The sequence below is a fragment of the Podarcis bocagei genome (genome assembly GCF_964188305.1).
Source record: "Podarcis bocagei genome assembly, chromosome: 2".
Lineage (NCBI taxonomy): Eukaryota > Metazoa > Chordata > Lepidosauria > Squamata > Lacertidae > Podarcis > Podarcis bocagei.
Window position 1 is genome coordinate 78,590,947 of NC_138126.1, and position 14,206 is coordinate 78,605,152.

General features: G+C 40.1%; 1 protein-coding gene across 4 annotated transcripts in view; it reads left to right on the forward strand.

Annotated features, from left to right (window-relative positions):
• Positions 1–14,206, forward strand: part of RBM27 (RNA binding motif protein 27) — a 32,683-nt gene that overhangs the window by 5,436 nt on the left and 13,041 nt on the right. For 2 of the 4 annotated variants that reach the window (XM_081181013.1, XM_081181015.1), the window contains exons 4-11: positions 2,897–2,988; positions 3,613–3,824; positions 4,493–4,753; positions 4,975–5,205; positions 9,595–9,750; positions 10,868–11,017; positions 12,284–12,431; positions 13,658–13,808. In XM_081181013.1, the coding sequence (XP_081037139.1) occupies positions 2,897–2,988; positions 3,613–3,824; positions 4,493–4,753; positions 4,975–5,205; positions 9,595–9,750; positions 10,868–11,017; positions 12,284–12,431; positions 13,658–13,808 (1,401 nt within the window). The remainder of the gene's footprint in view (positions 1–2,896; positions 2,989–3,612; positions 3,825–4,492; positions 4,754–4,974; positions 5,206–9,594; positions 9,751–10,867; positions 11,018–12,283; positions 12,432–13,657; positions 13,809–14,206) is intronic. The other 2 variants (XM_081181014.1, XM_081181016.1) reach the window with 2 other exon arrangements.

Genomic DNA, 14,206 nt, shown 5'->3' on the forward strand with positions numbered 1-14,206 from the left:
AAGATTTTCTTGGGTAACAAAGAGGTATTCATGTGGTACCAAAAAATATAATACCGTGCTCTCTGCAGTCACCTGGTGGAAGCACCCAGTGATGGGTCTCCCAAAGACTTGTAGGTGCATATAGGATGAAGCAATCCTCCAGGTACCCTGTCCCGCAGCCATAAAAGACTGAAGGGCAATATCAGCATTTTGAATTGGGCCTGGAAACAGATTTGAAGCCAGTGAAGGTGATGAGCACTGGTGCAATGTTCTCATCTCTCTCACTTAGTAACCTTGCAGCCATATTCTGACTGAGGTTTCTGGACAATTTTTAGAGACAGGCCCACACACAACATCTTGCATAATCCAGACAGGTGGTTACCATGGTGTGGATAACAAGTTAAACTATCTGTCCAGTTACAGTTGTCCTAGATGGGGCTTGTCAACCTGGGAGGGTACCCCATCTAGGAGAAGGAAAACACTGATCCTAAACCGTCTCTACCTTGCAGCTATACTCATTTGTATGAAAGGCTTTGGGAGTAAACCCTGAGGAACAATCCACGCACACTGATTTGCAGGACATATTTAGGAGTATAAAAGTCTTAAAGAGCAAACTCTACACAAATCCAGAGTGGGGTGCCTAAGGCAGTTGGATGGTGTCTTGTATGCCTCCTCCTAGTAACTCCTGCAGCCAAACAGGGGCCCAAACAGGGGCACATCAGCGAGACCGAGAGGGAAGTCTTGTCGTATGGCAGCCCAGGGCCTCCGTACACCCTACCCAGGCTTGTGCCCCTGGGAGGTCACATCAGTGCTGCAAGTGCAGCAAAGTTGCAGTTGTAACTGTTGTACCAATCTAAACTGATAGAAGGTTCTCCATGCTACACTTGTCCTTCTAATGATGAAGCTGAATCAGTCAGCACACCCAGTGCCTAAACCTATTAAATCTAATGTCACTCCTATTAAGGGAGTGCAACCAGGCTTTAAAGTTGATTCTGAAGCCAGATAACCAGACCTCTGCAACCTTCTGCTTTTTGAGAAAGTTTACTTGAAAAGAGAGGCGCTCTACCAGAGTCCACAACTTCAAGTACCCCTGCATGCTGTTACCTATCCTGAATCCTGACTTCATACATTGCTTGCTAAAATCCTACAACCTTGGCTGTTCTAAGATTGTACAGTTCATAGTACTAGGGGTGTCTTGTTTAAGAGTAAGTAGTGGAGGAAATAAACCAGTTAAAGTGTAATGTGTTCATAGCTCAGACGGGCTGATCTGATGTAAGTGGTGGACATATTACAGCAAAGTATTTGGCTATACTTAGATAAGGTCAAATGAGACATGATAGCCTCACACCACACAGTCCTGCTCCTCCCCCATCTCATATGCCTGTATTTCATGTAATGTTAGAGGTGATTTTTATTTCTAATTCTAAATTCTCTTAGATATCAAAAGATTAACTAGAGAATGCTTAAATCATGTTTAGACTCCCCCCTTTCTATAGACAGTTCAGTATATTCTGTCACACTTTTGTTGTCTTTCTTCCACAAACTTTTTTAGAAAGTATGAATTGCATTATGTAATGAAAGCTAATGGCTTTGAGATTACAGACTGTTGCAAACTTTTTGCAGAGCTCCTCTCAGTGACTGTTTAGAGATTTCAGCTCTTCTGCTTATGAAAACTAATAACCCAGAAATAGCTCCAATAACTCTTGGATGAGACTGATTTTTCATTTCAGTTGGCATTCAGGCCTGCCTTTGTTGCTGAGACTGCCTTTGTTGGCCTGGTGTCAGGAAAGGGACAGGGAGGATGTGGCCATATTGATTTTTTCTTGACCTCCCTGCACTTTTTGATACCATTGACCATAATATTCTTACAGAGAGGCTGTCAGAGTTGAGAATAGGCTTTGTTCCTACTTGGTTTGTTCTCTCCAGAAGGTAGTGCTTCGAAGATATTGTTCAGCTGCATGAAGCTTCCAAAGCACAGAGTTCAAATTTATCTCCCATTCTTTTTAACAACTGCATGGAACTCTGGGCTAGATGAGGGCCAACAAATTGAAGCTTAATCCAAATAAGACTTAAGACACTGGTAATGTGCAGGTCCTCTGTCTGCATGAGTAGAATGCATCTTCTTTTTGAAGGTGTTGCACTCCCTTTGAAGGAGCAGGTGCGCAGCTTGATGGTACTCTTGGATCCAACTTGGTCATTGAAAGCATAGGTTGCCTCAGTGGCATGGAGTACCTTCTGCCAGCTAGCTCAGCTGTGTTCCTATCCAGCTAGACATGAGCGTGGTTTCAGTTGTCTGTGTTCTGGTAACCTTCACATTAGACTACTGCAATGTGTCATACATTGAGCTGACTTTGAATACAGTTTCCAAATTACAGTTATTTCAGAACATGGTAGCTAGATTGTTAACTAGAACAAGGATTCATCCTAGGATTACAGGGCAGTTTACAATAACAGAAAAATAAATACCATAGTAACAAACCAAAGCAGGCCACCTACCCCATTTAAAAGACGATATATTGTTTAATTAGGCAAAGGCCTGAGAGAAGAGGAGTGTTTTTGCCTAGCGCCTACAAATAGGTGCCAGGCAAGCCTCCCTGGGAGGAGGGGGGAGCCACCACAGAACAGACCCATTCTTATGTTGTCACCCTCCAGACCTCTTGTGGAGGAAGCATATGATGAAGAGCCTCAGGTGATGATTGCAGGGTCCAGGTTGGTTCATATGGGGAGAGATGGTTGTTTTGTAGTTGTCCTCTTCATTACAATTCACACTAGAAGCAAATTTAAAATGTGTATACAGTGACGTGTCTCAAGCCTTGCTCTCTTATTGCTTAAATGGGTTTTTATATTCTTTGGGGTCTTCCCCCTCGCCCCTGGGAGTGAGCTTCGTGTGAGGTGATGTTTTGCTTTTTGTCTTTAGCCATTTCAAGAGACTTTTGAAGATGAGCGAGAGGGTAAAAAGAAGAAATATACTAGCCCACAGAAAAATCGTTCAGATTCTAATGAGCAAAGGTTAGTACCTGAAGTATTCTTCTTTAACACTTGTTAGCAATTGTTGGCCTCCTAATCAATTAAACTTCTCTGTTTCATAATAAGTTTTGTGATAAATTTAGTAATGTATGTGTCCCCTCCTTTTGTATTATGATCAGGAAGTTTTACAGATTCTCACATAATCCATTAACCGGTCACCTTGAGGGCCAGACAATCACTTTTAGCCTAACTTACCTCACAGGGTTATTGTGAGGGTAAAATGGGTGGAGGAGAACTATGTACCCCACCTTGAGCTTGCTGCAGGAAAGATGGGATATAAATGAAATAATTGAATCTTCTGTGCCCATGGATGCAAATAATTGTTTTCTGCAGGAGGGGGGCGGTCCCCAACCATATTAATATGATTTTATTTTTATGCAATACTAGCATCCTTAATAAAACAAACAATTTGGAGTTTATTTTCTTTAAGGCTATTACACCTAACATTTTTTGTAGTTTTTTCCAATGTCGACGTCACTTGGATATAATTACATTTAGTTCTTCATACAAACTTCCCTCTGTCAAAACTGTTGTTCTGTTTTGATGCCATAAGCATTTTCAGCTTTTCTAAATCCACCTGTTTGCATGTGTTGTTTTTCTTAATAGAACTAGAGAGAGAAAAAGAGATGATGGCAAATGGAGAGATTATGATAGATACTACGAACGGAACGATTTGTATAGAGACAAATACGATTGGCGAAGGGGAAGAAGTAAGAGTCGCAGTAAAAGTAGAGGACTTAGCCGAAGTCGTAGCCGCAGCAGAGGTAGAAGCAAAGACCAGGAGGCAAACAAAGAAAGGGATGCAAACAGAAATGTTGGTGAGTCGTTTAAGTATTATAGCCAAGTAACGTCTAACCTGAGTTTCATGGGAGTTAATGAAATGTCATACTTCTTAATGAACGTTTTATCCTGAATTTCTGGCAAATTCAACAAATAGAATTGCCTTTGAGAAGAAGTGATTGCTGACTTGTTATAAAGCTGGCTAAAAGCTGTGTTCTGAGAGCAACCTAATCTAGGGATATATTTTTTTAATTTGTTCTCAGGTGTATTCTGGTAGAGCAGTACCTTCTGTTATACTTTCTCTGTTGGTAAAAGCTGCTGCTTTATATTGTTAGGTTTCTTTTGGTAAGGAAGAAAGGTTGGATTTTCTTAACTTTTAATGGATCCCTGCCCCTAAATAACTGAGGTCTTGTGTTGCTATAGCCTTTCAAGAAAAAAGAAAGTAATTGAAATTATTTGAAAAATACAGTTTACTTTTTATTTCTAAAGGAAATCAGTTTAGTTAGTGCATATGTTGCAGGACAAATATTCACATTGTCTTGCAAGAACGAGCCTAAGTACACTGTTAAGACATTAACCAGGCTGTGCTTATACATTTTTTCTCGCATTTGTTATGGTGTTAAATTTTCTGTATGCTGTCAGAGAATCTCCAAGCACGAAGGACGAACATAGAAACTTACCTAATCTATTACATTTTTTTTTTCAGATCACAGAGATCGAGCCAAATTTAAATGTGAAAGGAGTGATATGGAGAGCTCATATAACCCAGTGGCTTTGTCTTCCGTTAACTCTACTGAACAGTATTCCTCTGGAGCACAGTGTATTCCCAGTGCTGTTACTGTGATTGCACCTGCTCACCATCCTGAAAACACAACAGAAAGCTGGTCGAATTACTACAACAATCATTCTGCTCCTAATTCGTTTGGCAGAAACGCTCCACCAAAAAGACGCTGTCGAGATTACGACGGTAAGCGTTACTCCTGGTTGTTCTACTTAGATTTTGCAATTAAGAATGCTGTTTTGAACTATTTTGTTGTTGTTGCCAGCCACACAGTATAAGTGAGACTTTGGCTTAAAATCTATATGTAATCTATTTTAATTCATTCATATGTAATCTATATAATCAATCAGATAAAGGCAATCTACCATTAATGATGGTTTATATTGTGATTTATTTTTATTTTACAGAGAGAGGATTTTGTGTACTTGGTGACCTCTGTCAATATGATCACGGAAATGACCCCTTGGTTGTGGATGAGGTATCTTTGCCAAGCATGATTCCATTTCCTCCACCACCCCCAGGACTTCCTCCACCTGGAATGCTTATGCCTCCTGCGCAAGGCCCAACTCACAACATGAGAATGCCAGGGCCACATGTACATCCTCGGCCGCCGCCACCTGTTAGAATTCCTATACCAAGTAAGATTTCCTCCTTAAAATAGCACTTTAAAATACTGCAGTCGGCACAGTAGCTGAGAACATTTCATAAATGGTGCTTTATTTCTCTAACGTAGCATTACAGGAATCTGGGGTTTGAAGGACCCTCCGGAGCACATTTAAGGGTGGGTGAGGGAGCTGCAGGGGGAATAACTGAAAACTGCTTTCTTCCTGCCCAGACCCTCTAGTAGATCCAGTGCTTGGACTCCTAGCTAGGTTTTTGCCAAAGGATTTAATGTGAAGGTCAGTTTGATATATATATATAAGTCAGGTTATGACGCTTTCAGGTTAACGGGTGCAGCAGTGGTCTAGGTATATGGCTAAACAGAAACTAAGATTTTGTCTCAACACTTGACACACCCTAAATGGGTTGAGCCATGGGGCTGGGCAAACAAGATGGCTGTCCTCTGAATAAGCTGGGCCTGCTGAGTGTTTGCACCCATGCAGCCCTCTCCACTTCCTTGGTGATGGAGGCAGAGTCAACAGGGTTGGCCCACTGTCTCATTTTTTCCCAGGCAGCACCCCAGGAGGGTTCATCCCTGACAGTAGACAGGGCCAGGGTCACATCAGTCTGCTGTGATGTGGTGCTTGGGGTGTCCAAGGCACTCTGCTGTCAGTCCACACAGCCACTGTCCTGGAACTGGATGGACACCTAAGCTGCTAAACCTCTTCCAGGGATCCAGTTCCTCTAATGCCCTGTCCTTGTCCCATGCCTCCTTCCCTTTTGACCACTTCCACCAGGATGTCTCCATGGGGCTCGTGTCACCCCCATTCTGCTTAGTGATACTATTGGATACAAGCATGGGTATATAACAGCAGCATAATGGTGCAGGATTGCAGCTTAAATGTATAATGTGTAATGTATCTTGGACCTTAAGACATGCAAACAGTTGTTGACTGGTGGAGACAGTAATGTTGAGGATGTGTAAGGTTTTTTCCTGCCAGGGCAAATAGAAGCATGTGCTTGTGTTGGCAGTTGGCGGATAGATCAGGTGCCAGATCACACATTTGCATCAAGCTGGAGCTCTTTTCCCAGGCAGTAAGGGCAGGTTTGTCTCTTTTTAAGAATATCTGATATATGCCAAGGTATGTGTTTTCTGTCACGTTAATCGAAGTCCTTTGCCTTGCATAGCCACTTATAGAGCAGTGCTAAAGGAGGTGAAGAGTTAAGGGCCACGCTCCAGGTGTCAGACAGACTGGGCACCTAGGTAACAGTAATGTCAAAGCATTTCCCTATTTACTTCATTGTATAAAGGCAATTATTTTTGGACTTGCCTGAACTAGCAGCCCTCTTCAGGAGTTGGGCCTTTTTTCAAACCTTTGGATAATGAAAAAGCTTTTCCTTTTTTCTCTCTCTAAAACATTGGAGATGGTAGAAAGAACTGGCTAGATTAAATTTAGTTTCAGACCAAAAATAGAGAACATGCCACTGCATGCATGTGTTTTTAAGGGGAAGTCCACTAATGCTGTGTTTTAGTTATTTAAAAAAAAACATTCACAGTAGTCACTTATTACTAATCCTGAGATAAATTGGGTCAGGGGAGTAAATTAAGGTCTTTGAATTATTTACTGGTTATTTACTGGTTTGGAGATTTGAGCAAAGTACAAGCTCATCATAAGAGGTCAGCTAGATATACAAAGTATCATACTTGAAAAATATCTCTGTGTGTGTGTGTGTGTGTGTGTGTGTAGGATTATAATTTAGGGCATTCACTAGAACAGATGAATAATTAAAAAATTAGAAGAATTTAGATTCCATTTCCAAGAGTAGCCAGTCAGATGCTCCTGAAAACTCACAAATAGCAAACCCAGTCAAGCATTTGGGAACCTGTTTCTTAATGTATTGCTTCTATGGCCATAGTGCTGCTGTTCCTGCCTTAGATAAGTGAAGCAGTAGTGGGGCCTGACACACACATACACACACTTGAAGACCAAAGATATAGATAATGCTGACCTAGAAAGGCCAATGGCTTGAGTCAGTGTAAGACAGCTTCCCATAATCCTTTATATTCAGAGGCATTATTTAACATAGAAAGTCCACTTTAGCTATTGTGGAAAAAATTGTATGAGAGAAATTTGGCTAGAATTTGAAGTGGACTTGATTTGGCTCTTCCTTGACACTGGAAAGAATGGGCTCGTTTTCTGTGTGCACCCTCACTGAAGCTGTGACCAGCTTGGGTATTTGTTTAGCAGCTGCAGATCCTCTGCAGACAAAAGTGCGAGAGCTGTTGGATGCAGGAAAATAAGATTGTTCAGAGATTGGTTATAATGCAAAACAAAATCAGTTTGGGATTATTTCAAAGACCGTTTATTTCAATGGACCATTATAAGAAAAGAACCCAGCAGTTTAAACAAGCAGCAGATGTGTATATGACTTGTTCAAAGCCTATCCTTGCACAGCAAAGGATGAGCCCCTTATTTTGGATCAGTCAGCAAGGATAATGTGTTTTCTTTCTTCAGTCCTACCCTTTTTGCAACATTTCTATTGAGGTTGATGAAATAATAAGCAAAAATTCTGAATTGTTGTAATCGGACAGGTGGAAAATATTTAGTAGATGTGGTTTGCTGTCAGGAAGGTCAGAATGACCACACCGTTGTTGCTGCTGCTGCTGCTGCTGTTTGTGTTGTTTTAGTTGTTACTATTGTTATTGTTATGCCACTGGCTCTTCCTTTTTCTAGCTCACACAGAAAGTTCATTACAACAGAAAAATAATTTCTCCAGTTTATTGAAAAGTAGCTTTAACCAAGGCTTGGTGCCATTCACTATAAATGAATCAATCAATTTATTATGGTCACAGACCAGAACATATACAGCATATACAGCAATAGACCAGAACATATACAGCATATACAGCAATAGAGATCATGTAAATATACATAGGTTAAAATTAAACACTCGCAGTAAATAATGCAAATATAAAACAATTAAAATATGTAGGTTAAGACTATGATACCACATTGCTTAACTGTCTGTAATCAAGCCTATACTTCTATGTGGCCTCAGTGCTCCACTACCTGTCCATATTGTAGCCTTGTGGTTGGGCCCTCCTAACACCAGCAACTTTGCATGCTGAGTAAAGGTGGCCAGGAGACAGAGAGCTTACTGGGGCGGAGGTCCTTTTCCGAAGGTGAAAGAGCCAAAGGAGTCTTTTAGGAAAACTGGAGACATAAAAGGTTAATAATAATAATAATAATAATAATAATAATAATAATAATAATAATAATAATAATAATAATATCTGGAAAGAGAAGGAAGCAGTCATATGAGAAAAAGGTGAATGGAGAAAGATCAAGGAATGAAAGAAATCAGTTTTTTTGGAATGGAAAGGCATAAGTTTTAAATAAAGTGTGGAAAGAGAAAAGAAGAAGAAAATGCAGGAGATGAGTAAAAATATTTTGAGAGGTGTTGAGGGCAGGAATAAAAATATAAAGTTTAGTCTGTTTCACCTAGAGCTTCTGAATCAACAAATTCTGCCTTCAATGGGAAGACACAGTAATCTCCAAGGCCAATGTGTGTACCTGGCTTTAAGAAATAGAATTGTAACACTCCATGCCACAAGGAAATCACAGTGGCAAAGAGTTTAGCAATTTCTAAATAGGATTAAGTATTAATAAAAAATGCTATTGTTAATTGCAGCTAATCATGTCCAACTCTACCTCCATCTGCTACCATTTTGTGACTAGTGGGCCTCAGCAATTGTCAGTCCTCTCCAGCCCTAGTAGTAGAAAATTGGAGAACCCCAGTGTCCTAAGCCTATGGTGGCAAACCTTTTTAAGCCTCAGTTGCATTTCTTTATTGCCAGCCCATCTGGGGACTTCATACCAGCAGGAGGTGGTACCAAAACAAAGCTGGGTTGGGCCAGAACCAACGGAGTATGGGACCATCCTACACTCACATGAATTCACACAGCTGTTTTGAGAGAGAGAGTCTTGTTCATAGGAGACAGAGAGAGGGTGAGGTCATTAAAGAGAGATTAATTTAGCCCAGCTGAGGCTGGTGAAGCTGAAATCATGAAAGTTGTTGGTAGGGTTATATTAGTATATTATGAACAAATAGATTGTGGCAAAACTCTTTTGGAACACACTTTGCAGGCAAAAAGTCAGAGGGCTTTGAGGCTAAGAATGAGGAGCTTATGCTGGAGACGGGAGCAGACAGAAAGCCAGTTATAGGGATGTAAGGAGGCCCACCACATGGTCAGAGCAGCTGAATGAATGAATGAAGTTGGCAGCAAAGTGCTGGCCAGAGGTAAGGGAACCAAGGTCAGACAATATAAAATCAGGACACAAATTAGTATTTAGCTTTGAGCTCCTCAAAAGAAGAGCCGTATTTTGTAATGTGGCAAAGCATGAAAAAAATAATTAGCTTTTTAGAATGTTTATGTTTCATTCCAGGGCCACCTTTATCACAGGCAAGTTTGATTAACAGCCGTGACCAGCCAGGAACAACTACAGTGCCCAGCCTTGCACCAGTGGGAGCTAGACTACCTCCTCCACTACCCCAAAACCTACTATATTCAGTATCGGAACGTAAGGAAATAAAGATTTCCACTTCTCTTGTGTTCTACCAGTACTTGTGATGTTGTTTACACTGCACATCTGAAATAGTGGGGTCTCATTTCTTTAATAAGCATCATTTTTTTAAAAAAAGAAAGACAACAATTTTTATTGGTTTTTATCCAGCAGTACATCAAATGGTGGTGGTTCTATCCATTGACTTTAGACATAAGCTTACACATTAAATGTTCAAACATATAACTTAACGTAACCTCTCCCCTGAGAAGATTGAGCAGTTGATTTTGGTTAAATAAAGAGGTCCACTTTTCTTGGAAGGTATCTCTTTGTTATGCCTTTATTGCCCTCCTGCGTCTGGTGAGCTGCCCAGACATTGCTGTATCCCAGATATTATTTTCCCATGTGTTCATGGGTATTTCAGCCTGGTTCTTCCATTTTCTTAATCATGCTGCAGTCACTAAGAAGCCTATTAGTTCTCTCTGGTGCAGGGTAGAGCCCGTCTATTTTCCAAAGATAGCAGGGCTAAGGCTGGATTTGGAGAATAAGGTTGGCTTGTAATTGCAGATATAATGAAGAATACTCTGTTCCAAAAGTTTTCAATATAGGGGCATTCTCACCAAACATGAATAAATGAACCAAGTTTTCCACAATCCTTCCAACATGAAGGGGAAAGGGGTGGGATTAATTTTCGCAAGCCTGACTGGTGTCTAATTAGTGTGTTGTTATACTGTGTTGTAAGTCCCTTTGGGTCACCTTTGTGAGTAAAGCAACAAAACAGTAATAATAATATTTTAAAATTCTGTTATGACATGCATGTTGCATTGTTCCTGCCATATTTACATAGCTCAAATTGAACACGTTTATATATAAATATATTGTACATGTGAATTATGTGCAATATTTTTTTTATTTCATAAAAATTACACACTGCTTGAATGTAAAAAAAATCTCAATGTTGCTTACACAAGACAAAACAGTAAAATCAAGAAAGTTTTACAACCCTACTTTAAAACAAACAGATGTTAAAAATATTAAAATGTGAAAAAGCACTTCTGCTTGAGCAAATGCATAATATTGCTCACATAAGATTTTTTAAAATGAATCAGAAATCTATATTTTTCTTTCACAAAAGATACGTATGAACCAGATGGCTACAACCCAGAAGCTCCTAGTATTACCAGTACTGGTAGATCTCAGTATCGACAGTTCTTTTCAAGGACACCAATGCAGCGTCCAAATCTTATTGGCCTAACGTCTGGTGAGATGGATACAAATCCAAGAGGTGAGATGTTGTTTCCTGAAACCCAAACCCTCAAAGTCTGAATACTTAGCAAGGGAGCATTACAGACTTTGGCATTCATAGCAAATGAACCCAGTGCTGATGACAGTGCTGTCATTTTCTGTGTGCAGTGATTTCTTTCCCTCGTGTCTAATTTGTATTTTCCTTCCCTTTCTTTAATGCACAATTTGAAGAGTGGCAAGCAAACAATGATCACTAGTATCTTTACAACTAGTGCTGTTCAGTGTGCTGTAGTCTGGAATCAGATCCAGATTCTCCTGCATGAGTTTTTCCATATTTGCACTAAAATGCAGTTTGTGCCTAATAATAGATATATCTTCCCTGAGATCCCTTCATAATAAAGTGCTATAATTGTATGTAAAATAAGCCCGAGAAACCCAAATCCCCACAGTGGTTCGTATTCATGGACACCTGATCTGCTTATGTTCATATCCAATGTACACTTTTCATATGCATACTTAGAAGAAGGTTGGTAGCTTAGTGGTAGAGCACCTGCTCTGTATCCCCAGTTTACTCTCTAGCACTGGACCTTGCTGCCAATCAGTATAGACAATACTGAGCCAGGTGGACAAATGGTCTGGTTTTGGTATAAGGCATCTTCCTGTGTTCCTGATTTTTTAATTGTACCCAACTTAATGTGCAGGTGGTACTTGGTCTGAGCATCTTTAAGGGGTAAAGGGGACCCCTGACCATTAGGTCCAGTCGTGACCGACTCTAGGGTTGCAGCACTCATCTTGCTTTATTGGCTAAGGGAGCCGGCGTACAGCATGTGGCCAGCATGACTAAGCCGCTTCTGGCGAACCAAAGCAGTACATGGAAACGCCGTTTACCTTCCCGCCGGAGCGGTACCTATTTATCTACTTGCACTTTGACATGCTTTCAAACTGCTAGGTTGGCAGGAGCAGGGACCGAGCAACAGGAGCTCACCCCGTCGCGGGGATTCGAACCGCCGACCTTCTGATTGACAAGTCCTAGGCTCTGTGGTTTAACCCACAGCGCCACCTGCATCCCTGAGTATCTTTAATTTCGTCCAATTTATTGGCATTTTTTGTTCTCAGAAACCCTGAGCTTGCAGCATCCTATATATTTCAGCATTGTATATATTTCTTAGGAAAGTCTATGCATTGTAGACAGTATAGCTATGAGCCCTTTGGGAAAATGTTTTATACATGTTTGCACTTCACCATTTTATAAATACAATTTGCTCCCACTTCATTGCAAGCATACAATCCTTTGCTTTCTTTCCAGGTGCTAATATTATCATCCAGACTGAACCTCCAATTGGCATTGCAAGTAACAGCAGCAATGTATCTAGAGTGGTGCTTGAGCCAGACAACAGGAAGCGGGTTTCAAACACTGTAGAAGGGCCATCTCCAAAGAAACCCTGGATTGGAAAGTAAGAATTTTCTGTGTCTATAGAGAACAGGCAGAAAGAAAATGAGCCCCATTCAGTTCATTTGAAAAATTTTTGGTTTGACTTATGAGACTCTTTTATGAGAATTGGTGAATAATTCCTCTTGTGTGTTGCAAAGAATACATTGCAAAGATAATGTTGCAAAGAATAGATTGTGTTTGTTAGTCACTATACAAAAAAGTCTCACTGCAATTTAACAACAATCAATAATATGGCAAAGGGCTTGGAATTTTCCACCTTGTTTTCTGGAATGTCAGTCTTCCCCAACCTGGTGTGTCCTCCAGACATTATGACTGTAGCTCTCACCAAACCTGCCCATTGTTAATGGTGGTTGAAACTGATAGGTGTTGAAGGGCACAGTGCTGAGGAAGGCTTCCAGTGAGAAGCTCTTTGACTTCCATGTCCAGATATTGACAACGTAGTTGAGTCATTTTCATTTCATTCCCCAGAGTCAGGACAGGCTGCTGTAAATTTAAAATCTTACTTATTTTATTCCCAAAACAGCATTATGAGGCAGGTTAGAGGAACATCTGCTTCACCTTCGTCATCTTTGTTAACGGCTTGTTCATCGTGTCAGTGCAGTGAATGCCATAGCATTTAAAGTCCAAATGCTTGTCGGCAAACCCATGTAACAGTGAGCCTGTATCCTCGTGTGATTAGAAGTCCTCCTTGGTGGTTAGACACAACTCTGTAGATGTAATGGTTTCCTTTAAACGTGAATTTAGTCTGACAATAAAATGTAGAGTGCCTCAAAGATAGTGTTTGACCAGAACTATCTAATGAGTATGTGTTGGTCAAGGAATTACTCATATTTCTTTGCATCCCAATGTAACCCTCTGTCATTGTGTAAAATGACTGGAACTTAATATGGATATTAGTTGAAATACTTTAATGAAAAAGGAAGTAAAGTTTCATATAACACGGTCAATGTATAGCATTCATAGTCAAGACAATAGCTATCTGTGACTGTTAGACCTGATAGTTAGAGAACTACTTGAAGCTGGGAACACAGTGGTAGATTACTTGGCTTCTGAGCTTCCTGGGGTATCTGACAGGTCTTTTTTAAAGACAGTGCTTGGCTTAGTGGGTATTGGTTTAGCACAGCAAGGTAGCCATTATGGTTATAGGCAATAAAAGGGAATCGTTGTATTTACATTTAAATGTAATTTTGTTAATGTTAAGAGTCAATCCATCTTTTTTCTCTTCAGACAAACTAATAACCAGAATAAGCCAGGATTCCTGAAGAAGAACCAGTATACAAACACCAAATTGGAAGTTCGTAAAATACCACCAGAGCTAAACAATATTACTCAACTTAATGAACATTTCAGCAAATTTGGAACAATTGTCAACATTCAGGTAAAACAAATAATATGCCACTTGTGGTTAGTAATACAGCAATGTAAAGAGGGACAGGAAGTTTCTGGGACTAGTCTATATATTCCACTTTGTTCAATACTGCATTATTCTCTGGTAGAGTAAATAAATCTAACTTAGAGTCTTGCTTGAAGAACCACTTGGCAATGATACAGTCATGAGAAAAAGAAAGTGCGCCCTCTTTGAATTCTTTGGTTTTACATATGAAGACCTAATAACAGTCATCTATTCCTTAGAAGGTCTTAAAATTAGGTAAATACAACCTCAGATGAACAACAACACATGACATATTACACTGTGTCATGATTCATTTAACAGAAATAAAGCCAAAATGGAAAAGTCATGTGTGAAAAACTAAGTACACCTTACAATTCAATAGC